General features: G+C 34.4%; 1 protein-coding gene across 3 annotated transcripts in view; it reads right to left on the reverse strand.

Moving 5' to 3' along the window:
- Positions 1-3,042: 3,042 nt before the first annotated feature.
- LOC123701692 (KH domain-containing, RNA-binding, signal transduction-associated protein 2-like) overlaps positions 3,043-25,758 on the reverse strand; it is a 115,311-nt gene continuing 92,595 nt past the window's right edge. Inside the window, exons 3-11 of one of the 3 annotated variants that reach the window (XR_006752771.1) lie at positions 22,571-22,668; positions 17,064-17,180; positions 15,923-16,069; positions 15,340-15,486; positions 14,603-14,731; positions 9,958-10,051; positions 8,659-8,770; positions 5,470-5,602; positions 3,043-4,113 (exon numbers count right to left, since the gene is read on the reverse strand). Coding sequence is in view for 2 of the 3 variants with exons in the window: in XM_045649193.1 (XP_045505149.1) it covers positions 4,041-4,113; positions 5,470-5,602; positions 8,663-8,770; positions 9,958-10,051; positions 14,603-14,731; positions 15,340-15,486; positions 15,923-16,069; positions 17,064-17,180; positions 22,571-22,668 (1,046 nt within the window). In the remaining variant the exon portion in view is untranslated. The remainder of the gene's footprint in view (positions 4,114-5,469; positions 5,603-8,658; positions 8,771-9,957; positions 10,052-14,602; positions 14,732-15,339; positions 15,487-15,922; positions 16,070-17,063; positions 17,181-22,570; positions 22,669-25,758) is intronic. The other 2 variants (XM_045649193.1, XM_045649194.1) reach the window with 2 other exon arrangements.

A 25,758-nucleotide genomic window follows, 5' to 3' on the forward strand; every position in this document is an offset into this window, starting at 1 on the left:
CTTGAGTGTTTTATTTTGAGCAAGATTTTTATTATAAGGATAAGATTGTAATCTTTGTGTCAAATTTGAGTAAGGGCTAGCGCGCAAGAGCAACTCTTGTCTCCGCAACTATTTTGTCTCTCACATCACCTCTATGGGCTAGTAAGAAAGTACACGCACGTAGCGACGCAACGCCCCATAGAGTTGATGGGAGAGACAAAATAGTTGCGGAGACAAAAGTTGCTCTTGCGCGCTAGCTCTAATAAGGCATTGTGCAATGCTGAAATGTGTTTGGGAATACTGAAATAGTACTAGAAACTAATTTTAATTATTTCTAATGCTTACGACATTTACATAACTACTACAACGATAAGTTACATTACAATGTAACTTATAAGGAATTCTGTGCTGTAGTCAAAATATAATAAATAAATCATTGTTGAAATTATTTATACGTGAATAATATTTCTGCATATTTTAGTAGGTATTAACTTTTAGAGATCATAACTTAGTGATATGTAATATAAATGATATCTCACGTGTATCAGGTCAAAGGTCATTGAACCTTGAAAATTATATTTGTAAATATATTATTGTATGTAAAGTAATTTCGTTTGAAGTGACAGTAACATAATTTCATACTGCCTACCTCTGCCTACATAATATCATTAAATGAAAAAAATAAAAAATTTCCCGTAGTAACGAGATATTTCACCCCGGTAGCTTATATCTCATTCTAGACTTGTAAATATTTATGACACAAAAAATCATATCATAAAATGGTCACGATGCGAAGTGAAAGATAGAAAAGCAAACACGCAAACTGCAAACATACTTTCGCATTTATAATTTTAGTTATATAGGATACTAGTGGTCCGCCCCGGCTTCGCCCGTGGTACATTTTTCGCAATAAAAGGTAGCCTATGTCCTTTCTCGGGTATCAAAATATCTCCATACCAAATTTCATGCAAATTGGTTCAGTAGTTTAAGCGTGATTGAGTAACAGACAGACAGACAGACAGAGATACTTTCGCATTTATAATATAAGTATGGATAACTATAATTCTCTAATCTGTGGTATGGATGTCAAACGCAAGTATAAAATTCTGAGCTTTCCGCCCGCGGCTTCGCTCGCTTTATTTAATACCTAATAATTTATATACTAAAACCTTCCTTTTGAATCACTCTATCGTGACTCTATCTATTATAATAATCCACATCAAAATCCGATGCGTAGTTTTAAAGATTTCAGCATACATAAGGGACATATAGAGACAGAGAATGCGACTTTATTTTATACTATGTAGTGATATATCAAACCAATTAACCAATGCTCATTAATACTTACGTAATAAATAATGATATTATGTATATTCCAAGTCTTAAGATTGTTAGTGTTAGAGATATAAGCCTCAAGTCAAATACCGAAAACAAACACAAATATTTACGCTGTCTGGAATTCTGAGTTTACGACTTTGCCTATAGTCCTATTCTATTGAATAAATACTTATATAGTTCAGATAACTAGACTATATTATTTACTTAATACATTGGGAACATTGAAAATTATAATTATTTACTTTTTATGAACAAGGCAAATTTATTGTGAAAGAATTCAATCATAATGAAAGAAACTACACTTTGATCTTAGCCAAAAGGCCGAGAAGCGATATAATGAAAGAATTGTAATCCTAAGTTGATAGTGTACATGTGTCAGGTTGGTCTTTGCCTACTATAAAAATTAAGAACTACTCAACCGATTTTGTTCTTGTTAAAACATAGAATGGAGAATATATGAAAGTATTCTTAAAAATTATTACAAAGGTTCCGATTTTTTCTAGTGGAATATAGTGTATCATTTTTAAAAAGGTAACTTGGGTAGAAATAAAACCAAATGATATTCTCGAAAACTTTATTTCTAATGTAAACAATATACTTACAGCATTTTATATACATACTCTACATCTATATAAATAACGTATATAAAAACAATTCAAAACTTAATACAAATTACAATATACATAGTAGATAACAAAATTATTTATAACAATACAATCAGATTATAAATTAAATAAACAACATAAATACAATTCAATAAATTATTTTGTAATGCAAAATATTAAATTCCTTTGACACATAAAACTGAAAGAATAGAATAAATTCGATCGCTCTGGCGGGTCACGAGTGGCTGAGTTGGTTAGGCATCCGCCCCGGAATGGCGCGAAGGATGCGGGTTCAAGTCCCGCCTCGTGATCGAATTTTTTCTATTCTTTATAAATTTATATTTATAAAGCATTTGAATGCCATAAAACCAAAAATATCAATTTCAACATGCAAAATATTTGTAAATAATTCATGCCTTTATCTCAAAGAGTAACTTAATATTTAGTTGGATAAAAAAGTAGAGCTAGTGAGAAACAATATTTTCAATATTCTAAAATATATTTTTTTTCGATAACTGATTATATCTATCAGTTGGAAGATGCATGAGATGATAGCAGATGCAAGATGTTAGCAGTGTTGTAGCTTCGCTCTTCCAAGTAACGTAAAAAGTTGTGAATATATTTAACACTAGCTTTCCGCCGGCGGCTCCGCCCGCGGTTTCAAAGAAAAACTCGCATAGTTCCCGTACCCGTGGAATTTCCGGGATAAAACCTATCCTATATTACTAGTGGATAATGTAGCTTTCGAATGGTGAAAGAATTTTTAAAATCCCGTAGTTGATGAGCCTATTCATTACAATTAAACAAACATAGTTTTCCTCTTTATAAAATTCGTGTAGACAAATATGTTTTTAGATAAAGGCCAAAATTAACAACAATTATCATAACGTTTGATATAAATCTTATTATCTTAAATCTATATTTATTTTATAATAAGAATTATCATTTTAATATTTTTGATAAAATGTACACAAGATTTTACTATATGAATCTTTAAATTAAATAATTATTTACGAATTTTTCTAGCTACATAATATGCTTTACATACGTGCAAATAAGGGCCTATTCAAACAACAGCGGTATCCAATACCGTTTTGGGCAGCGGTATTCCGATTGTCACGCGATTGTATCTCTTACGAAGTATTTACTACATATAGAGACCCTAATCGCGTGCCATCGGTATATCGCTACCCACAGCGGTAGCGGATACCGCTGTAGTTTGAATAGGCCTTAAAATTTAATTATTACTAATGATTGTGTATTTTTTATAATTTTGTGCTTGATATAGATGTATTTAAGTGATCTATTAAAATTTATTTTTATTTACTGTATGAACGAAAATATAAGTAAAAGAGAGATTTTGTTGAAAATTTTATTATGTCACTCATTTTGTAATAATCTCTAGTTACAAATTGCATTTCTTTGTTTGTTGAATAAAAATATTTTATTTTTATTTTTTTATGAATTTGAATCTTTAACGTGTGTTTTTCGTTCAATCAGTCATCTTGTATCAAGATTAAGTTCGATCCAGTATATTAAACTCTTAACGTCATAAATACATATTCTATATTCATTTATATTAATATAATTATTTACAACTAGAAGGCGAGGGAAAATTATTTACATATGGTCCTTTTTTTCTAATTAGGCCTTAAATGGGGTTCATTTAAATTGACGGCACATAATAATTTTGATCTAAATGCGCTACTAAGGCTAGAATATAATAAAATAAAGATGCTGGTGGTTGTTTATAATAAGTATTTAGTACTAGAAATAAAGGTCATTATCAATTTGTCTTGTAGGTTGGTATATCAAATTGTAGAAAAAGCCCGAAAACTTCGTAAGTACATATATATAAAACTTTTTGTGTATAACTTTTTGTTCAATTCATATAAATTAAATTTTCAAATTTATTCACACCCTTGACAGCAAGAAATTGTCATTGTATTTTTTGATATTTCCCAAAAAAAAAAGACTAAGAAATTGGGTTAACCTAAAAACAGTTCATATATCCTTATAACTAAAAACAGAAAAGCAAAAACTTTTACAAGAAGTCCATGTACTCTATTGAAACAGCGTGTATAATTTATTACTAAAGTTTATTTATTCATATAAATATTACGCTAAATTGATATTAACACCGACGCCTGTCACAAACTCGTCGCGTATCAGTGGAAGTAGAGCCGGGTGTCTGAAATAAGTCAATTATTAGTAAGGAAAAATGAGAAATTATGGTATTGTATTTCTATAGATAAAACATGTTTTTAGACAAAAGGGTACATAAAGGGTACATACTACAGATATGGGACTAGCTGTGCTCCGCGGTTTTACCCGCAGTGCTCCGCTCCTGTTAGTCTTATCGAGATTATAATATAAGCCTATAAGCCTTCCTCGATGAATGGGTTATCTAACACCGAAATATTTTAAATCGGACCAGTAGTTCCCGAGATTAGCGCGTTCAAACAAACAAACAAACTCTTTAGCTTTATAATATTAGTATGGATTGGTATGGATAAAGTAGTAACAAGAAGGTAAGAGTAAATAAACCATAACAGTTTTAGCTAATAACTCATTACAAGTACAACACGTTCCGCCTACAGCAAACTCATAAATTGTTCACCGAAGTGCTTGGGAACGAGATAAAATTGAGATTTAATATAAATTTCAATATGCCGTGAGTGACCAGCACTACGCTGAGCACTTTATAAAATTAGATTGTACATTTTGATAGTTTATAGTTAAAACGATGCTTCCCAGTAAATTGCAGCGCAACTTTATAGTTTGTCAAATTGCTCCTAAAATTATTTTTATGAAGTCCCAATATTTTCTTATGTCATCAAGGTTGGTTAATGTTAAAGTTATTAGTGTTTTATACTGAAAAATAATACCTAAAACACGATCATAACTGACGAACAGCTGAGTTATTAAATTCGGTCATAAAAACGCCATAAAGTGCCATTTTATGACTTAAGTATTGACTAGTACCTATGGGATTATCAAATTTGACTCATAATTTTTTTAATTTTAGCAAGTCTCATTTAGTCTATTTAACTGGAAAACTAATAGTGAATTTAAACTTTTGACAATACTATGAAAATAAATAAAAATTATTTTGTTGCTGTTGATCTATCCAGGCAATCTTCAAACATCAATCAAACAGTTAGATAACTTTGTATATAGGTACCTACATATTTATACTTGTAATAATATATTACTTACCTACCGCTAAACACTGATCGTCTTGTAACATGTTGTTGACACATGTCACTATTGATTTCATAGCAGTGTTGCAGTGAAGGTGTCGATTACCTTTTGAGTGATTCGTGGCCTACACTATTGTGTAAGTATTCTTAAGACACTGTAGGAGCCAGGATTCGGTATAAAGGCATGTACTCATACCAGCTAGGAGCATTTGCAGGGATATAACCGCCCAACAGCTGAGCACGTTAACAATATAAAGGCATGTACTCACGCAAGCTAGAAATGCTTGCAGGGATATAGCCGCCCAACAGCTGAGCACGTTAACAATATAAAGGCGTGGACTCACTCGTGCGCGTGCTTGTGCGTGGCGGCGCGCGCGCGCGCGAGCAGCGACAGCACGGCGCGCTTAGTCGGCGAGATGGCGCCCCGCGCGCCGCCCAGCAGCGGCCGCTTGCGGGTGCCCCCACCCGACCCAACACCTGACCATAACAAACCCTTTGATTACTATCTTCTTAATATATATAATAAATCTCGTGTCACAATGTTTGTCCTCAAAGGACTCCTAAACCACTTAACCGATTATAATAAAATTCGCACACCATGTGCAGTTCGATCCAACTTGAGAGATATGATAGTTTTTATCCCGGAAATCCCTCGGGAACGGGAACTATGCGGGTTTTTCTTTGAAAACGCGGGCGAAGCCGCGGGCTGAAAGCTAGGTTTATGAAATAGATCGATGCGTACACAAAGATAACATATTTTACAGATAGTAAAGACAACTTCTTATACCTTTTCATAACCTAAATCTATGAAACAGTATGCATTTGATTTTATTTTCTATTCGACAGACGTGGAATACTGTAACGGAAGAGAAGTGTTTTATTTCCAACTCCGAGGAGTCGATAAGTGACATTCGGTGATTCATTCCTGATATATTTTTGGACGTATTTTTCCCAATGGAGAATAAACTCCAATTGTGTGATATAGGATAGGGACCTCTCAATCTCCTGTTTGGTTTTTGACATAAAAAAGGTGCATGTTTTGTACAGAGTTGTATATTTTCTTTATTGAAAATCATTATTAGACCTAATTTGTTTATTTCAAGTATTTGATGACATAAGAAAATACATAAGTATATCAATTTTATAGATAATTTCGCACTTTGATATCTTCACTTTTAATATTTAATGAATTAACCAAGTCAGATATTACAACGTTAACAAATACATATGAAAAGAAAACATTGGAAATCCTGTAAGTTAAGCGGATTTTCGAGGAAATTCTCTGCCTCTTAGATTGAAACGAAATCAATACTTTGTAGCCTTAAAGGTATGCTCTGTGCTTATCTGTAGTCGGCTTAAAGTAAGGGGTTTAAGTTCATTCTGCTTAACTTATTTAAAATAGATATTTAGAATGAGGTTCTCGCACTTTCTATTTACATATATAATATTCATTATATTGCGCAAAAATTTTGAAACATAATTACCTAAAAACATACAAGACTTTTAGCAGAATAGTGTAATTATTAGTCAGATTTCTTGACTAGCTCACTTTATGCTCTGCTTTCCTTGAAAAAATTATGAATATCTCAAAAGCTTCATGTTACGATATCAATTTTCTTTATACCAAAATCTTCCATTTAATTCGAATATTCCATCTGCTAATTGTGAAATAGTTCAGTCTTTGAGAATCAACAGAGCTGCCACGAACTTGCAAGCTGTAAATCTTAAGGCAAATGCACCGGGTTCTAACCACAACAGTTCTTCAAAGAGCTTGTCCGTCGAACAGACGTTTAATTAAATAACAAAACCGTCCAACTGTTTGCAAATTGTTATAGAACTTGATAGCTCGAACTTGATGCGCTTTTAGTTTACCTTCGTAATGCGGTTTTAAAGGAAAATTAAGGTATAGCAGAATGACGCACAGTACTGGATTTAAAGTGTTCTTTTAAATAATAATTTTATGATTTTATCACAATCAGGTTTTAGTCATGAGGTACCATTTCGCACAACACCAGTGTTAAAATACTAGGTTATATACTATGTCTACTAAAAAAAAATACTAAGATGAAATCGCTGTCTAGTGTATAATATGTATTCCTAAATACATAGGGCTTAACAAAAACGAAACCTTCATTACGGGAATGCTCACGAACTGGCAAAAACCACAACGATGTTGTTGACGACAAGATTACAATATGATAGTGGGCAGCGATATGCGTGTAAGTAATGGTAAAAGGCGTTTGAGTGTAACTGATAAGAGAGAATAAGATACAGTGGGTAGGTAGGCATTTAATACGCCTCGTGTGAAAGAACTTTCTTGGTAGCCTACACAAAATGATTGATATACTTATATGTCCAGCGACTGGGATCTTTATAGGTGTTGTTATAGTTACTATTGTTAGTTGTATGGTTAATATTGTTTGGCTGTGTGTCAATGCTTGCCGGCTTGACGTGATGCGAGTGACACGCGGGGCTGGGCCAGTACGAGTGCTGCGTGTCGGCGGGTGTAAGTAAGAGCGACGTACCGACCTTGCGAGGCGAGGTGCACGGCGGCCGGCTTGACGTGATGCGAGTGACACGCGGGGCTGGGCCGGTACGAGTGCTGCGTGTCGGCGGGTGTAAGTAAGAGCGACGTACCGACCTTGCGAGGCGAGGTGCACGGCGGCCGGCTTGACGTGATGCGAGTGACACGCGGGGCTGGGCCGGTACGAGTGCTGCGTGTCGGCGGGTGTAAGTAAGAGCGACGTACCGACCTTGCGAGGCGAGGTGCACGGCGGCCGGCTTGACGTGATGCGAGTGACACGCGGGGCTGGGCCGGTACGAGTGCTGCGTGTCGGCGGGTGTAAGTAAGAGCGACGTACCGACCTTGCGAGGCGAGGTGCACGGCGGCCGGCTTGACGTGATGCGAGTGACACGCGGGGCTGGGCCGGTACGAGTGCTGCGTGTCGGCGGGTGTAAGTAAGAGCGACGTACCGACCTTGCGAGGCGAGGTGCACGGCGGCCGGCTTGACGTGATGCGAGTGACACGCGGGGCTGGGCCGGTACGAGTGCTGCGTGTCGGCGGGTGTAAGTAAGAGCGACGTACCGACCTTGCGAGGCGAGGTGCACGGCGGCCGGCTTGACGTGATGCGAGTGACACGCGGGGCTGGGCCGGTACGAGTGCTGCGTGTCGGCGGGTGTAAGTAAGAGCGACGTACCGACCTTGCGAGGCGAGGTGCACGGCGGCCGGCTTGACGTGATGCGAGTGACACGCGGGGCTGGGCCGGTACGAGTGCTGCGTGTCGGCGGGTGTAAGTAAGAGCGACGTACCGACCTTGCGAGGCGAGGTGCACGGCGGCCGGCTTGACGTGATGCGAGTGACACGCGGGGCTGGGCCGGTACGAGTGCTGCGTGTCGGCGGGTGTAAGTAAGAGCGACGTACCGACCTTGCGAGGCGAGGTGCACGGCGGCCGGCTTGACGTGATGCGAGTGACACGCGGGGCTGGGCCAGTACGAGTGCTGCGTGTCGGCGGGTGTAAGTAAGAGTGACGTACCGACCTTGCGAGGCGAGGTGCACGGCGGCCGGCTTGACGCCGCGCAGCGCGGGGTGCGCGTGCAGCACGCCGCCCAGCACGGGGCTGCTCAGCCCCAGTATATCGCCGCCACCTGCCCAGTGCTCTGCGTTAGTTTGTTAATTAGCAAAGCAAACATATTCTCTTACGACATCTATTTAACAATTATCTTCTATTATTTTGATACAATACGATTAAGAAAATAATATTTTAGTATAAAATTGGCATAAACTTTCGAGACAACTGAGCGACTTTTGTAACTTTGAAGGACATTTTTTATATAATTTAGTACACACTAACGAACGATCAATTTGAAATTTGTCAACAACATGGCTTTGTGCCAAGAAAACACATAGGCTACTTTAGGATAGGATAAATGGGACAAGGAGGCTTAACATATAAGCTGAACATAGGTGACGTCACTTGTTTTAGATGAATTTGGCGTCTGTAGAAAAATTATCATTATACATTCGAGATATTATATCCTACACGAAAAAATAAAGATCATCCTACACAATAAATATTTTTATTAATATAAAATGCTGAACCCTTCGTCCGTATTCATTTCAAAGAAAAATTCAGTCCTAGAATTCCTCGTCGACCCAATATATCTTTAAATGTGTTCGCTGCTAACAATTAACACCGGTTTTTATTAGCAGATGACCCATCTCATTTACCTCCTCGCTAACCCGAGCAAAACAAAACGGAATTGAAATTTATTTTCCGCATCCATTTGCTAGATATGCTTTGCATTTAAATAGAAACAGAATGTTTTTCATGAGAAATTCTTTCATTAGCATAATTATACGCTCTGCAGTCCATATTCGTTCGGAACCGAAAGAAATAATTTCGTTTGCACCGCATTTAGTGGCACGTGGTGAAGGCATTTTAACACACGATTAACCTTTAGAGCATATAACTGTTGGTAAGGTTTTACGGTGGATTAAAGCTATTATTTCTGGAAATCTGGAAGTTCAAACTACATAATTATTGAATACAAACAAGAACAATACTGAAGGTAGGAAACAAAGAGGACTAATTCTACAAAAATGGTTAAAACCATGTTGAGTATTGAATAGAAACAAGTACAATACTGAAGATAGGAAACAAAGAGGACCGATTCTAAAGAAAAGGTTAAAATCATGGATGTTGATTTTTAGCTTCTTTTATGGAACATAAATATTACTTAATATAGAGTAAGTCTAGAAGCTCACACACATTCTACAGAAAATGGTTAAAGCCATGGATGTTGGTTAACTACATTTAGGGAACATATCTTACCTAGTATAGAATTGTGTGTGAGTAGATGTTGTGTTGGTGCTTGTTGAAGTATACCACCTCCAACTAGCAAGCCGTGACCAGCTGGGCTTGTTAACTGCAAATAAATAAGATTAATTCATGTATTTCTAATTCATCTCACCAACTATTTTTTTTTGTCGATAGCGAACCACTCCTTTTTGCCTGACCACAATCTCGCCTGATGTTAAGATGAGATGTGGTCTAAGATGGTACGTGCTTCCCTAGAAGATTTTTTTTTAAATTTTTAACCGACTTCAAAAAAGGAGGAGGTTATTTATTCCGCTGGTATGTTTTTTTATGTATGTACACCGATTATTCCGAGGTTTCTGAACCGATTTACGTGATTCTTTTGATTTTGTTCGATGCGGGATGGTGTCGAATTGGTCCCATAAAAATTTTATTCGGATAGGCCCAGTAGTTTTTATTTTATGAGCATTTTTATCTGTATTTGTAAATGTTGCAAGTGCAAGTTTGAAGTCGGTTGTTTTTAACGCAGTTATCATTATATTGAAACAAGCAACCCTCACAAAGCTTTTCATTAGTCCTGCTCGAATATGTAGTAAATTAAAGTGTCGATATTAAGATTTTAAAATAGCAACTACAGAACTTCTGGCCGTTTCTGCAGAGATTGCTTTTCCGACCAGTGTTTAATAATTTCTACGCTTGAACAGGGTTTTTAATATAAATCTAGGTGAATAAATAAACGATCGAGTTTGAGTTCGAGAACTGTTGTTGAGTTTTTTAATTCTTCCTAAACCTGTTCCTTTATTTCCCAACAAATATTAATACTTTATACCTTAAGAATAGTCTTCCTTGCGGTAGTTTTAAAACTGGTCTTAAACTCGATACAGCCGACGTTATAAACTATTAATAGGAGACCTTTCAAACCCCCAGTGAACTTTTATTGCTACTTACCCTTAAACGTGACCTCTTGAGTCTAAAACCGGCAATTGTATAGATATAGGTTAGACTAGAGGTCGGAAATCTGTGCTCGATTTGTATCATTTGTGATCTTAATGTGAAGGATATATATCTATACCTATACTTACATTATAAAGTTATGTTACTTTGTTTGAACGCGCTAATCTCAAGAACTATTGGACCGATTTCAAAAACGATTTCACTGTAAGGAAGGCTATAATATTATCATGCTAAGACCAATAGGAGTGAAGCGAGTAAGACCGCGGGGCATAGTTCGAAACTATAGCTAGTTGAAGGAATGATAATTATTTGGAACGATTACAAACATTAAGTCGCCGTGGAATATGTAGGTATGTGATGCTTCTTGAACCACGGGCAAAGCCGGAGCGAATCAATAGTACCTTATATACTCGGTAAATCATTTTCCTTTGTCTGATTCAAGTGAAGTCAGTTATATACGTACAGTTAGTTACATATTTTGTAAAATTAAATTGTAATACTGAAATGTTTTAAAAGAGCAACTATGGAGTTTCTTGCCGGTTCTTCTCCATAGATACTGCTTTCCGAATCGGTGGTAAATGTTAAAAATATGTATTGACGTTTCAAAAGACAAAAGTGCTTCTCGAAGAAGTCTAATTGAATAAATAAATGTTTGAGTGAATTGCAGTAAAATGTTTATGCATGTAAGACCCGGTTAAGTATCGTGATATTTTTGTTTAGGATCGCTCTGGCTGGTAATATCGGAAAAATAGCAATAAATTCTAGCATTGAAAGCACTTCCAACTGAGCGCAAGTTATTCGATTTCAACTGTTTGCACTTTGAAACATAGATCGTTGTCGGTGTGTTACTCAAAAAAATTAATGTTGGTTTGTGCACATGAAATTCTATTAGAAATGTTTGAAATATATTTGGTGTAATATTCTGAGTACTTACTATTATAAATGCGAAAGTGTGTTTATGTTGTGTGTTTGTTTGTGTATCTACCTATCTTGTAGTTATCGTGTATCTTTCACGTCGCAATGGAACTATTTTATGATGTGATTTTTGTGTCTGGAGATAGTTACATAGGCTAGTTTATTCCAGGGTGAAATGTTTAATTGATATGGGAACTTTTTTAGATACGCGGGTGAAGCCGCGGGCCATAACTATAAATACCTAAATAAAATAAAGAGGGCCTACTTAACGTATCCTTTAAAGAAAAAAGAGTTTTCATTATTTATTAAATTATAACGTAAATTATAACCATATATCGATCGAAAAGTGGTTCGACAGTTCGGCCAGGCGATAAATCGGTTTGACACGTTCAAAATTCATTTTCACTGGTTAGCTTGTCACGCATGACGCGCTTACATCAAAGCTACATTCTGAGTATAAAAGCATTACCTAAAAATTGATTACGTGACTTTAAATGACATGTCGCGTATTCCATGATTCACTTTCGTAAATGGTGAGAACATTTCTCAATTGATTCTTAAATCACGTTTGATATACGTGACACGTCGTAATGGAGTAATAAATTGGCCAATTTTGAATTAGACATTGCGGGATACATAAATAAATGATCTTGAAGCCTTGAAGGTTCTTATAAATAGTTCGTGAATAGTGTTATTATAGTGGATAATTAAAATGTCAAGAACATAAACAAACAAATTAATTAAGTTGATTGCTGATTGTGTATACAACTTATTGCTAACTAGTTGTGCTCCGCGGTTTTACCTTCAGTGTAGCCTATAAGCCTTCCTCGATAAATGGGCTATCTAACACCGAAATAATTTTTCAATCAGTAGTTCACTGATAAGTAATAAACATGACTTCAAAGGCTTTAACAATCTGAATATTATGTTTTAAAATTTCTCTTCATCTGTTAGAAAGTTTAGGTGATGTTTTTCACAAGAGTTGATTAAAAATTTATACCGAATGAGACCTTTAACTAAAACAATGTTTTGCTAGTTCTTCTATTATACCTATATGTATGTATATGTCTTACAATATCTTAAACTTCTACGTTGTTGTTCAGTTCTCCCCTTCCTAATTAATTAGTATGGAATCGTAACGTTTGTTTTACGTAAGTAATTCAGGGTGAAATAACAATGTAACATAACTAGAGGAACCCTTTTATCATTTGCTGTATGTGTTGATTGTAATTAAGCTTAGCGTAGTATTGGTAGGAAATTAAAAATATATATGGATGATTAAAAAGCAATGAATGAGCAATGAATTTTACCTCTCCATGTAGATCGTAGTTATAGCACAGATAATATAATACTATACTAGGTAATAGTAGAAACTTTTTGTTTAGAACTCAAGTTTAGGAATTCATATCTTATGACTAGCTGCGCTTCGCCGGAAGAACGAACAACGAAAGAATTTTTCAAATCGGAACAGTAGTTCCTGAGATTAGCGCGTTCAAACAAACAAACTCTTCAGCTTTATAATATTAGTATAGATTATGTCAAGACATAATTTTAAATTAGAACATAACAATTTTGTAAATGTGATGCGTGTGTTCCGCATTGAGTCAAAAACCAAATTTTAACAAGAACATCCTTCTTGCTTTAAAAATGGAAGAAAGAATAACAAAGAAAATTCTATCAAATTTACCTTTGTGATTACTTCTATTAAGTTATAGTCAAGAATAATTGAATGAAAAGGATCAAAAGAAATTGGGTTCAACAGTTAATGTATCGAAAACAAGAATGTTCGCTGAAAATACAATTCTAAAAATATCAATAAGTAGGATGTGGTACAAGCTTTGGGCTGAGCTTCGTGAGGAAACTGTTATCGTTATCTATAAGGAGCATTTCGTACATAAATTGGCTGATATATTTAGGCCTAAATACTTTTCCTATCTAGCATAATAATCTTCAATGTTTTTAGAACATATTTGTATGCTAAACACTTGATTGTTTCAAAATACAGTAAAGATCGAGATCAAAATATAGGATGTTAAATAATAAGATGTTATATTTTTAATCTAGTTATTTATATTCGTGTACAAGTAAAATACCTACCAAGTTTCGACGTGTCTCTTTAAAAAGTGGAACATAGTTTTTAATTATAGTTTATTATATCTAATGCTCTCCCAAAACCATAACCGCAAGAAACATTATTTTAGGAGGGTAATTGCTCGTAAAACATAGTTTGTATATATAAATTTTATTATAGTTTCGGTAAAAGTTGTGAAAGCGTAGTGTGAAATAGATGTTCCTGGAATAAATTATGTAAACCCTTACCCTGTATTAATTTATAATGTCATTGTTGTATTTTTGTGTGTTGATATAAATGGTTTATTTCTTTCTTTTAACCCAACATCATCAAAAAGGAAACTTTTCATAAAAAAGAGCGTGTGCGTCGAGCACGCGTGTCAGAAGTGAAACTTCTTTGGCAAGATTCAAAGATATCAAAATCGTCGCCTTATTACATGACGTGCCGGTCTTGCGAAAGAAACTCAAACTCAAACATTTATTTATTCAATTAGACTACTTTAAGTAGCACTTTCGAATCGTCATTACATAAGTATTTTTAACATTTACCACCGATTCGGAAAGCAGTATCTATGGAGAAGAACCGGCAAGAAACTCCATAGTTGCTCTTTTAAAATCATGTCAATATTACATAATCTGTAACTTATATCTAACTACATAATACATAACATATATCATAAGAACACATACGTTCTTTTTTATAAATGACTTCAATACATACCTGATGGTGCGGTAGATGTTCAGGGGCGGGGGTGGGCGCGGGCGGCGAGTAGTCGCGCGCGCTCGGAGCGTGCACCGGCAGCACGGGGGCACTCGCTAGTGAGGGCTGGGATACTGGGGCCACTTGTACCTGAGTATGGAATATAATCTATATGTATAAAACTCAAAGGTGACTAATAATATAGTGATCTATCAACACACAGCCCAAACCGCTGGACGTATCGGGCTGAAATTTGGCATGCAGGTAGATGTCTTAACGTAGGCGTCCCCTAAGAAAGGATTTTAGAAAATTCATCCCCTTAAGGGATGAAATAGGGGATGAAAACTTATACCATTAAAATTTTCCACGCAAGCGAAGCTGCGGGCAACAGTTAGTAAATAATAATATTACAGGACATTTTTTACCATTATTCGATCTGATCATACTAAGCTTTCGCTTGTGTTATGGAAACTAATCTAAACATAATTTTTTTTAGTTGCTTTTGCGCATTAAATGTTTTGTTTATTTCAACTAGTCATTACATAAATAAATGAGTAAGTTTCGTAAAATAAACAATCTTCAATAACTCATTTAAATTTTGCATTGCCATAAATAATAGAACTGTGGATGCACGCCTAACTTCTTTTACCATTCGAGGCATTTCAATTTTTTTATTAACCATCCACGCTAAAGTTCTGAAGCAAAAAATATTGAAACCGCTTCTATAGGAGGTAATACTTTTATTTTCTTCAACTAACCCGTTGTTTCACTGTGTCCCGTATTGGCAAAGTTTCCTCGCTGTTACTTCTCGAAGATTCTGGTGGAGTAAGTCTTCGCTGTTCATTTTGTGAGGATAGTATCTGCATCTCCAGCATTTGTTCTTGTCGAATGTCGTCGTTGTAATCCTAGGAATGGACTAATTAGTTAAGACAATCTATTCGAGCAAGCACGGATGATTTAATTAACACAAATGAGTCACAAAATTTATATTGGTTTTTTCTGTGCTCTGATATAAGGAACCTTGCAGAACGTCAGAGTTGTTCAGCAATAAGAGCTAGCGCACAAGAGCAACTTTTGTCTCCGCAGCTATTTTGTCTCTCCCATCAATAGTATGGAGAGTTGCATCGCTACGTGCGCGCACTTTCATACTAGTCCATGGGTGGGAGAGACAAAATAGTTGCGGAGACAAAGTTGCTCGTGCGCGCTACCTCTAAGGATTATGTAGTGAAGTGGATTACACATCAAAAATTTAAGTGTAACGGGTATTTGAGAATTGTAGTATTGGTCTCCACGTGTTGCTATTTGCTGTTAAGTGCCCCTGCTACAGTGTATGGAACTTACTGGCACTAGGAATCTCCTGAGCTCGGCGAGCGCGTAGGCGATGCGCGCGTGCGCCTCAGCGGGCGTCGCGAACGCGCTGATCTCCACGTGCAGCTCCTCCGACAGGTGAGAGAACTTTGGGTCACCTGACATACGCAGTTCTTCTTCCTACAATAAATAAAGAATCGAATAATCCCGACTCTAATGTATGTACATTAGAGCAAAAGATATTTTAATTGACCAATGGTTTACCAACACTGCCAATCAAGTACATATCTGTATCGTTATCAACCAAGAACACAGTAAATAGTAGCACAATGCGAAGTAGGTATGCATAAAATAGTATCGTTAATTGTTGAAGCGTTGGAAACGCATATAAAAATTACAAATTTTGTCTAATTAATGCTAATAACACTCATATTAGCATTAATTAGATAGAATTTGTGCTAAAGTGGTTTATAATAATATTTGTAAAACTTTCTTATTATGATCCAGATCAATTATTAATATCATTCAAGAAATCGAACGAAATTTCTAATTTCGAGGGTTCCAAGAATTTTATTTATGATACAAAATAACTACAGGTACAAAAGAAGCACCTGAGCATATTCAAGACCCAATCGTGGACTATCTTGAAGATTGGTATTGTGAAGCATTTCAAAGCGGTCACAACTAGCGAGTCTCCAATAAATTACAATACACTCTTCATTGTATCGTATTGATAAAAAATTGAGAGGTTCATTTTTGTTCAAGACAATGCGGTGTACAGAGAAATCGAGGGAAGTACATTTCCACAGGTGAAATGGTTGAATTTTTAATGTTCGCGTGTTTTTGTGTGCTAAGAAACATTAAAGCTCCTTGCACTTAATTCTTCTTATGCTTTTATTTCTCTCGCTTTGTCAGTAGTAGTCTGTATATTTTGGTCTACATTCTATTTTATTTTAAAGTACACCGTTATTTATTTTCTTAAAGAATTTTCAACAAACGATACATATTATTTCATTGCATCCATTACATATAATATGGTGTCCAGTACATTGAATTACAAGAAATTTCTACCTTTGCAACTAACCCTTTCGTTAGTATCTAAGAGTAAATCATCGAGTTAATAATTTGAACCCCTGGAAGGTGTTTCCTACAATTTATTCCTATAATAAATTACCTTCTGTCTATCCTTCATAGATCCTCGGCCTAGCACAGCCATTTTACACATCGTATCTTCTTGTAGACGCTTCAGCGAATTCCCTTTCGGCCCGAGAAGCTTCCCGACAAAGTTAAACTGCGAACAAAATTATGTATTTACCTTTATTGTTGCTTTTATGGCATTCTTAGAACTTTCTATTTTATTTAGAATATAATAGAATTCTATTTTTGGTTAAATATTTATATTTCTGAGAAAAAAATCAAATTGCCCAATTATTTAATAAAATCTGTACCTGTAAGCATTAAGCAGCATTAAAGTCAGGTATAAGGTATAAATGACTAAATGAGTCATTCTATAAAATAAGGTTTTATTTGAGAATAATATTTTAAATTACTTGCACAAAATGTTACTTTACAATTTGTCTTACATTGCTCAATGTTAATTTAAAACGTGTACCATTTTCCAAGAACACCACGACAAATTCGTAACAAAACATTTTCTACCTACATTTCTCCTACACGAAGCAGAACATCAATTCAACCAAACCGAATGTCATTCAAACCGACCTTGAGTTGCGATCCCCTCGTGGGTTTATGTCCCGGTCCCCAGTGGCCCAGATAATTGGCGGTTTATAAGGGTAGACTAAAATATTCTTACGTACTTTACGGCCAATCTGGTAGGCAATTGAGATAGAGACGTATTGATTTAAAGTGATTTAATTTTCAGGTTGATGAATTTAAAGAACAGTCTATCGTTCTTTAGGGCAATTAATGCTTTAGGGATGGATTAGGGAATGATAGAGGGCAATTTAAGCTTTAGGTATTAATTTAGGTACTATAGTCACTTAATAATATCTATTAAATTCTTATTGTTTCGTCTTCATTGTTAAACTCAGTACAAACTCAAGGAACTCTTTTATTCCAATATATTATGGAGATTGTAGGTAATATTTTTATTAATTTAGAATTGCGATGTATATATGCGGTTAAATCATTATTTATTGATATTAAAATTTTTACCAATATTTATTTACTCTACCTTTCTGCATATCAAACTACCTAGCTGTTAATAAAAGCAAACAGTTTTTGCGTGAATATTTACGTAACATTTTCATCGTTTCATTGAATAGTATTCAATGAAACGATTGCGTAAAGGTTTGTAAAAACGTTTTAACGTTGGAAAATTTTTGTTACTCCCACACAAAATCTGAACGTAGCATGATACACCTATTTGCGGGGAATGCAAACAAAATAAGAAAAAAGCTTACCGAAGTTTTCGTCACATGTCAGTGGAGTTAAGATAAAACAACATTTGCAGTCGACAGCTCTATTCACTTCAAACTCAATCTATTAGGGGTTACGCAAGTGCATTCGTCGCGTTACGTACGAAGAATGTGCAGTCGAATTATAATGTAAAATTCCTTAAGGATTAAAATCGATTTTATGGGAAGCTTTTCATTATATCTATGAATACAGAACACTACTCATTCGATGACTCATAATACTTTTGTGTCTTCATCAAAGTCTTTGTTATTAGGTTCACAAATGTACTAATATAATATTCAGTGCTCCGCTGGGCTCTTAGTCGACCATAAAAAATATAACCTCCTCCTTTTTTTGAAGTCGGTTAATAACTAGTTCTAATTACTTACTGTTATATACAGCTTTTTTACATACGATAAGTCTCTTTATTTTTTAGCCACCTATCTTGGGTTACTAAACGCAGTTACAAATCTGTTTACGAAAATTAGAATAATAAAGTTATCTATACGCTGCATATTGAACCATGTTCCCGTTCAGTAACCCAAAAATATAATATTGTTAAATTATAATATTGTTCAATAACCCAAAATTCATCTATATTTTGCTTATATTTTGTCTTCTACATGATAACTGAAAATCGTTACAATCGTCCGAGGCAATGTAGCTAGTCCCTTATTACATTTGGGCGCTACCCAAGTGCTACGTGTGAAATAGTTTGTTTTCTTTGGCAAAACTGTCTCAGTTCTGTTAGACTGTTAGTACAGGTGTGGGGAATGTTTGCGATTTTATATTTATTGTCACTAAGCTGCACTTTGTTTTGTTGCACTCGTTTTAGCTGGATAAACAGATACAGTTTATGTGTTATCATAACTTTGGTTTATGTGAATCTCTTTTTATGTTATGTGCTCTTTTTATGCCAAAAATATTCTTGTTTCAATCTGTAACTCGGTAGATATTGCAAGCTTCTGAAAAGTAACTTCGTTACAGGCTACAGTTTTTCATATGCTACAACTAGCCTATATTATTAAATGGAAATATGCCATTCAATGCCATGTGGTTTTTCTAATTTCCTACAATTTATTTCAATGTTTTTCAGAATCATCCTCATATTACTTTATTGAACTTTTTCTTTACAGTTTAATTCGTGTTCGTACTATTCAAGTTTTTACCTGATTTAAGAAAATGCTGTTAGACTGTAAAGATTTCGTTCCACATATTTTCTAACGACGTGCTCCAACTGTTAGGATCTGAAGTGAGCAATTTAGTTAAAGAATACGTGAAATTGGACATTAGGATCGCGTGGCATCGTAACCCAATACTTATAAGGCTGGTTGTACACTTGACTCAAATATTTATTTAAAATATACGAAAGAATAGTAAAATGTGTGTTTTTTTATATAATTTATAGAATCAATAATGTATTTAAGTAATTTGCATGCCGTTGAATGACGGCTAAACATGCTGTAATAATGTATCTTAACACCTATGTACACCATGTTTACTTGCAAATAAACGATTTATTTATTTAATATGTATAAATGCCTATATGTGTTTTTAAACTTATACAATACAAATATTATTTACTAATTTGCCAAATCACGCTTTGAAATGGGTTAATATCTCAGTATGATTGCTTAAAAACAAAAACTAATCAAATCACAGGTAGCATTATAATTTAAATTAGATGCTGATTAATAATTTCTGAATATGTTATTTCAAACGATGGATCCTGTTTGTATAGATAGCATTCCATAAATTCTCTACGGTATGAATAAAATTCAAAAATAAATAGTTTAACAATACAAATGGTGAAAATTTCTCATTGTATTACGTACCTAAACACATTGTAGGGAATTCTACTACTTTTTCACTCGTAGTTGGACAAATGAGTTCCGAACGTGAGGGTTCACACTTTAAATCGATTAAGGAAATGGTTTCTGAAATCTATTGGACCTTTGTCGAAATACATGGCTTCGTTAAACTTATAAAGTGAAGGGAAGAGTTTAAGAGTTCGGAGTGAGGTTTGATTTTCGCTTGTATTGTAGTGTTAGGATTTAGACTTACGTTTCTGAGATAATAATGTTAGAAAGAAGTTTATTTATGAACTGTTTTAAACAGAATTAGTAAAATTTTTAGACACTTCTATTTATTTTAGTTGTTTGTTGTTGTTTTAGCAAAATAATAAATTATGGATTCGAAGGATTAAGGATTAAATGTAGGTACAAATATGTTTATTGGCATAAAATCATCAAGTACTTAGGTACAATGCATAGATGATCCACTGACTACTGAAATAGTTGAGAAACTCTGTTTTGTTTGTCATTAGATTCTCCCTTTAATTTTTGTTATAAATTACAATATTTATGATTAAGTACAGTACAAAATGTCTTCATCTGCATACTCATAGAATATTAATCTCCTACTTTTCACCCTACAAACTGAAGTAAAATTTAACTGTATACAAGAACTTCATTATATTATGTTGATACAAAAAACATTCGCTCTGCGTTACAGGAAATTTAATTCCAACGGGGATGGAGATGCAGGAAGCGTTAATCGTGATAAAAAGATTTATGCTTTAAAAAATACGCACGTAAATTATGATCTTTTAAAGAGTTCTGATTATTTGTTGTTTACTTCTGTAAGATGTGTTTTGTTTAGTCTATCTTACGGGCTACTACTCCCAAAGGTAAGTAGCTATTCTATGTATAGATACAATAAAACAATAAAACGACGTGTGGCACTCGGGGACTGCCGCGGTAAAGCTATTGCATGCTATGCCTTCAAGCCACACCTCCGCCCGCCAGAGTGGGGAGCGTGAGGTTTTTTCGTTACGGAATTTCTCGATTCGGTCCCCGCGCTCAAGGCCCGCGGTAGAAGCTATGCAATAGCTTAACAGGTTCACTATCCACAGACCAAATATGGTCTGTAGAGTATATAGCACTACTAGTCCACAGACCATATGTGGTCTGGTCGTCCATACGATTTCCAGGCTGTTTTTAACAGTGAACGTGGAGAGATCGTCATTTATTTCACGTGGACTTGACAGAACATAACCTATATACCAAATAGTGTCGGGACATAGGTAACAGATGTACCGTTTTATCATAAATAATTGCTGGACGGACATAAAAACATAACTGGACGTGTGGAACAATTCTCACTCTATAAGCTGGACAGTGAACCTGTTAAAAGAAAATCGTGTATGGTCACGACACGGCTAAATGGAGTTTAATGATAACGGATTGTTAGATTTATTACCGCCCCTGCAACAGGATGAAAATTTTTAACGTCTTTTAAAAACGTCTTCCAAGCGAGAAGGATCTAAAACTAAATTTATCAACAACTAATTAATATTCACTAGTAATTGAATATTCATCACATTATAATATACGATACGATACGATTGATATGTCACCAATATATTATAGTAGTCCGCCCCGGCTTCGCCCGTGGTAAATATTTCGCAATAAAAGGTAGCCTATGTCCTTTCTCGGGTATCAAAATATCTCCATACCAAATTTCATGCAAATTGGTTCAGTAGTTTAGGCGTGATTGAGTAACAGACAGACAGACAGAGTTACTTTCGCATTAATAATATTAGTATGGATATTGGTGACACATCAATCTACATCCCATATTCCCATATTGTTATTTATAATAGCTTGTCAAATTTAGCGTAAATTGAGTAGGGCTCAGATACCCACATCCAACCCTTCCTATCCCTAATTTGCTACTTTCAGAGTAGATGTGTGAATATGATCATTTGTCGTCTGCAATAATTAAAATATCGTCTTAGTTTTGTAACAACAATACTTTTGGAATTCATATTGATAGGCTATCTAGTTGATATAGTGTAAACTCGTCAGTATATTTAAATGAATACAAAATGTTTGAAAAGTCTAATTATTTAATAATATTTATCGAAGACGACATGCTATTCTGATTTTCAGATATTGCTGTCTTTCAAAGTTAGTATAATTTTCAATTGAATATAAATATCTAATATTAAGGTTGATTTCACAGCCTCCACATGTCCTATTAGTTTATCTATCAGTTAAAATAACAATGTGCGATTATTTTCGCTACGTAAATTTTAAAAACGTCTAAAAAGATTTCATCGACTTGCAGTGAAATCGCCCCTTCGTGTTTTATTACAATCAAAAATAGGGTAACCCTTTGGACATTATTTTGTATGTGGGTCGTTCCTAACATTGAGTGCTCTCGAGCGTATCCGGGGGTCAAAGCTAGTAAATCACTCACTTTGGGATGGTCTCTGACGGGCACGACCACACGCACGCACACCTTCACCGGCTTGTCGCGTGTGATGTCCAGCATTCTTCTTTCGCCGCGCCATTCACCTGTGAAAAAATGAATTATATTAGTTTTATAGCCATTATATTATCATAGTATAAAGATATTTCTAGCTTTCATTCGATTAACATTAAATATATACCTAAAGTTATTTAAAGATTTTTTTACAAAGGTATGCTATTCTGTTTCATAGGATTTTTATCAATATAGAGTAAGTATGATTTTATTTTTTTACGTCTGTAAAACTGTAGTAAGTACTAAATGGAACATACTAAGGTAGGATATCTTGCATTTTGCTTATTCGGTTCTTTATCTTTTATAGACCTTTAACAGACTACTATATTATCTGTTAGTGACATAGGTAAATTCTGCACAATTATACTCTAGTCTCTATCCTGCGTTACATGTATGTCTTGTACACTGAGAACAATTAATTTTCCCCGAAGACAACAAAAGCGCAAACAATATCATATATTATCAAACGGATAAACTGTTTAACAATTAATCTCATGTCAACGTTATACTTCATTAGCACTGTTAATGGTGCTACAGATTAAACAATAAGATGAATGGAATTCTGAGATTTTCAACGTCTCACAGTCACATGTGAAGGGAAATCCGTTAAACACCGGTACGGTAACGTCAAAATTAATAATCTGTGCAGATAGGGTTGCCAACCTATACTTAAAAGAAATAAAGCTTATATGGAGAGAAAACAATACTATGCATAAAATAAACGATCCGACTGAGGTCCTCAACCTCCTACGTTTTCTGTTGGTTGAAAAATGTATGGTACCTATATTCAAGTTTGAGGAGGAAAGTAAAATGTATTTTATTAAAATGAAAAATTTCATCTATAACATCTTATATTTTCAAATTTAAAATTACTTACACAAATCAATTACACAAATCAATTAAGTATTATATTATCTATGGTATTATTTTGAAATGATTTTTATTACGCACTTTGCTAAAAACAAAATTTTGTTAAATCTTGCTCAACAGTTGCTGTTACCTATATTATATTATCTGTGCTGTTAACAGTATAATTCTGTCTCTAATAGTATAATTGGTAGCCCTATGTTAACATAGTTCTGACATACTCAGAACACAACGTTTTGGTCAATTGCCAGACTTCGGTTATGTTAAGAGTACGGACATTATGCTATATCTTGTGTATCAACAAGTCTATAAGTTGTTGTTATTTGTTCTGTGTATTAATATTATGTAATAATCGTATACGATGATAAGATTCGATAGTATAATGATTAGCATATTATGTCGATGTTGACAAAAATAAAAGTTGCGTTTTGATAATGTATGTATTTTCTTTCATGTTTAAATTACAGTTATTTCTGAGTAAAATGGTGTATTTTAATACGTTGTAGAGCAATTATTGTGTACTTGATAAAGTATTTTTAATTTGATAAATAACAATGTTATAAAGGAGCTTAAACTTTGAATAGGGAATATGCATAAAATTTTAAATGGCCTAAAATATTTTTTTCTCGAATACTTATTATAATGAAAAGGATTTTTTTTAATTTACTTTTTATTTAAACCCCTAAAATAATATTCAAAAAGTGCAAAATAAGTGAGCGAAATTCAAACTGCCAGAACGCGCCACCACTGGTCGAACGAAATGTGACGTCATTTGACACGACATTGTATGAATCATCACTCCATACTCCATAGTAAACACAAGGTAAACACCCACTGGACGTGTCATGTGACGTCACGCAAAGCGCGCGCACAATGGCGACGTTTGAACTGCTTACATTTTTTAAAAGTTTTAAATTTCATTTTTAAAAATATCTAGAGTATTTTGAAGCCCATTAATATTTTATTCTACGTTATAAAATAGTAAACTATTAATTTAAGACAAAAAAGAAAAACATGAATATTCCCCATATATTCCCCACAAAATTCTGTTATCGAGGCAAATATATTCTTTTAGCACTTATATACTTTGGAATTCAATTTCATTAATACATTATATTTAGTTCATACTAAATTAATAAGTAGAAAACCAATAAAAGTCACGCTAAATTATTAGAATTCAACAATTATACGTTATAATTAACTTCCGCGAATTTCTAGGCTTCGAAATTGAGTGACTATAAATTCATAAACTATTTGGCATGAAATGCCGTTCGCACGGTGTTGGTTGTTTGCCAGATATCAAAACGAAATAATTAATGACCAGCGACCATTGTTAAGTCTAATTTGAATTTAGAAAATTTATATTCTGTGAAACGAGGATTTGCTGAAAAGAGGTTTTATAAAAAAATCGTTGATGGAGATTTTTTATACTCGATTCAAAGGATTTTTAGCGTTTAATTGATTGTTGTATATGTCAGCTAAATAAATTAATAATTAATCACAAATTTAATGCAATCTTTCAACCACAGTTATAACTATCAAAATATCATAACTAAATTGTTGTTTCAATTCGTAATTGCATAAAATTCTACGAAATAATTTCAAACTGACACTCCATTTTAAGCTCCATTTATATGGAGTAAAGTCCACTGAAAGGATTTGCCTGTTAACATATTATAATTACATTATGGTTATGCGAGTAACAATGCTTTATTTAAAATATCTATACTTTTGGTTGAACTGCATTTTATAACAAAACAAACAAAAGTGCGTTTCTACTCACTAATAAAGTAAAATTTCCATAATTATGTTGTTACAATTATTCATGTATAAATATTAAGAATACTCTTTTTCCTAGTTCTGTTTTCACGTTTTTATTTTCTATCTATATTGTGAACTAGATTTCCGCCCGCGGCTTCGCCCGCGTTTGCAAAGGAAAACCCGCATCCATAGTTCCCGTTCCCGTGGGATTTCCGGGATAAAAACTATCCTATGTGTTAATCCAAGTTACCCTCTATATGTGTTCTAAATTTCATTGTAATCGGTTCAGCAGTTTTTACGTGAAAGAGTAACAAACATCCATACAAACTTTCGCATTTATAATATTAGTAGGATATTCAGTGAACTAAGAGTCTCAAATTTATTTATTTATTTGAGACTCTGAGTTCACTGAATATCCTACTAATATAATGTTGTTTTTCACTTAGGTACCATTATTAGTATAATGTAATACCTTGTGTAATACTAATAGCATT

Source organism: Colias croceus, chromosome 22 (genome assembly GCF_905220415.1).
Source record: "Colias croceus chromosome 22, ilColCroc2.1".
Lineage (NCBI taxonomy): Eukaryota > Metazoa > Arthropoda > Insecta > Lepidoptera > Pieridae > Colias > Colias croceus.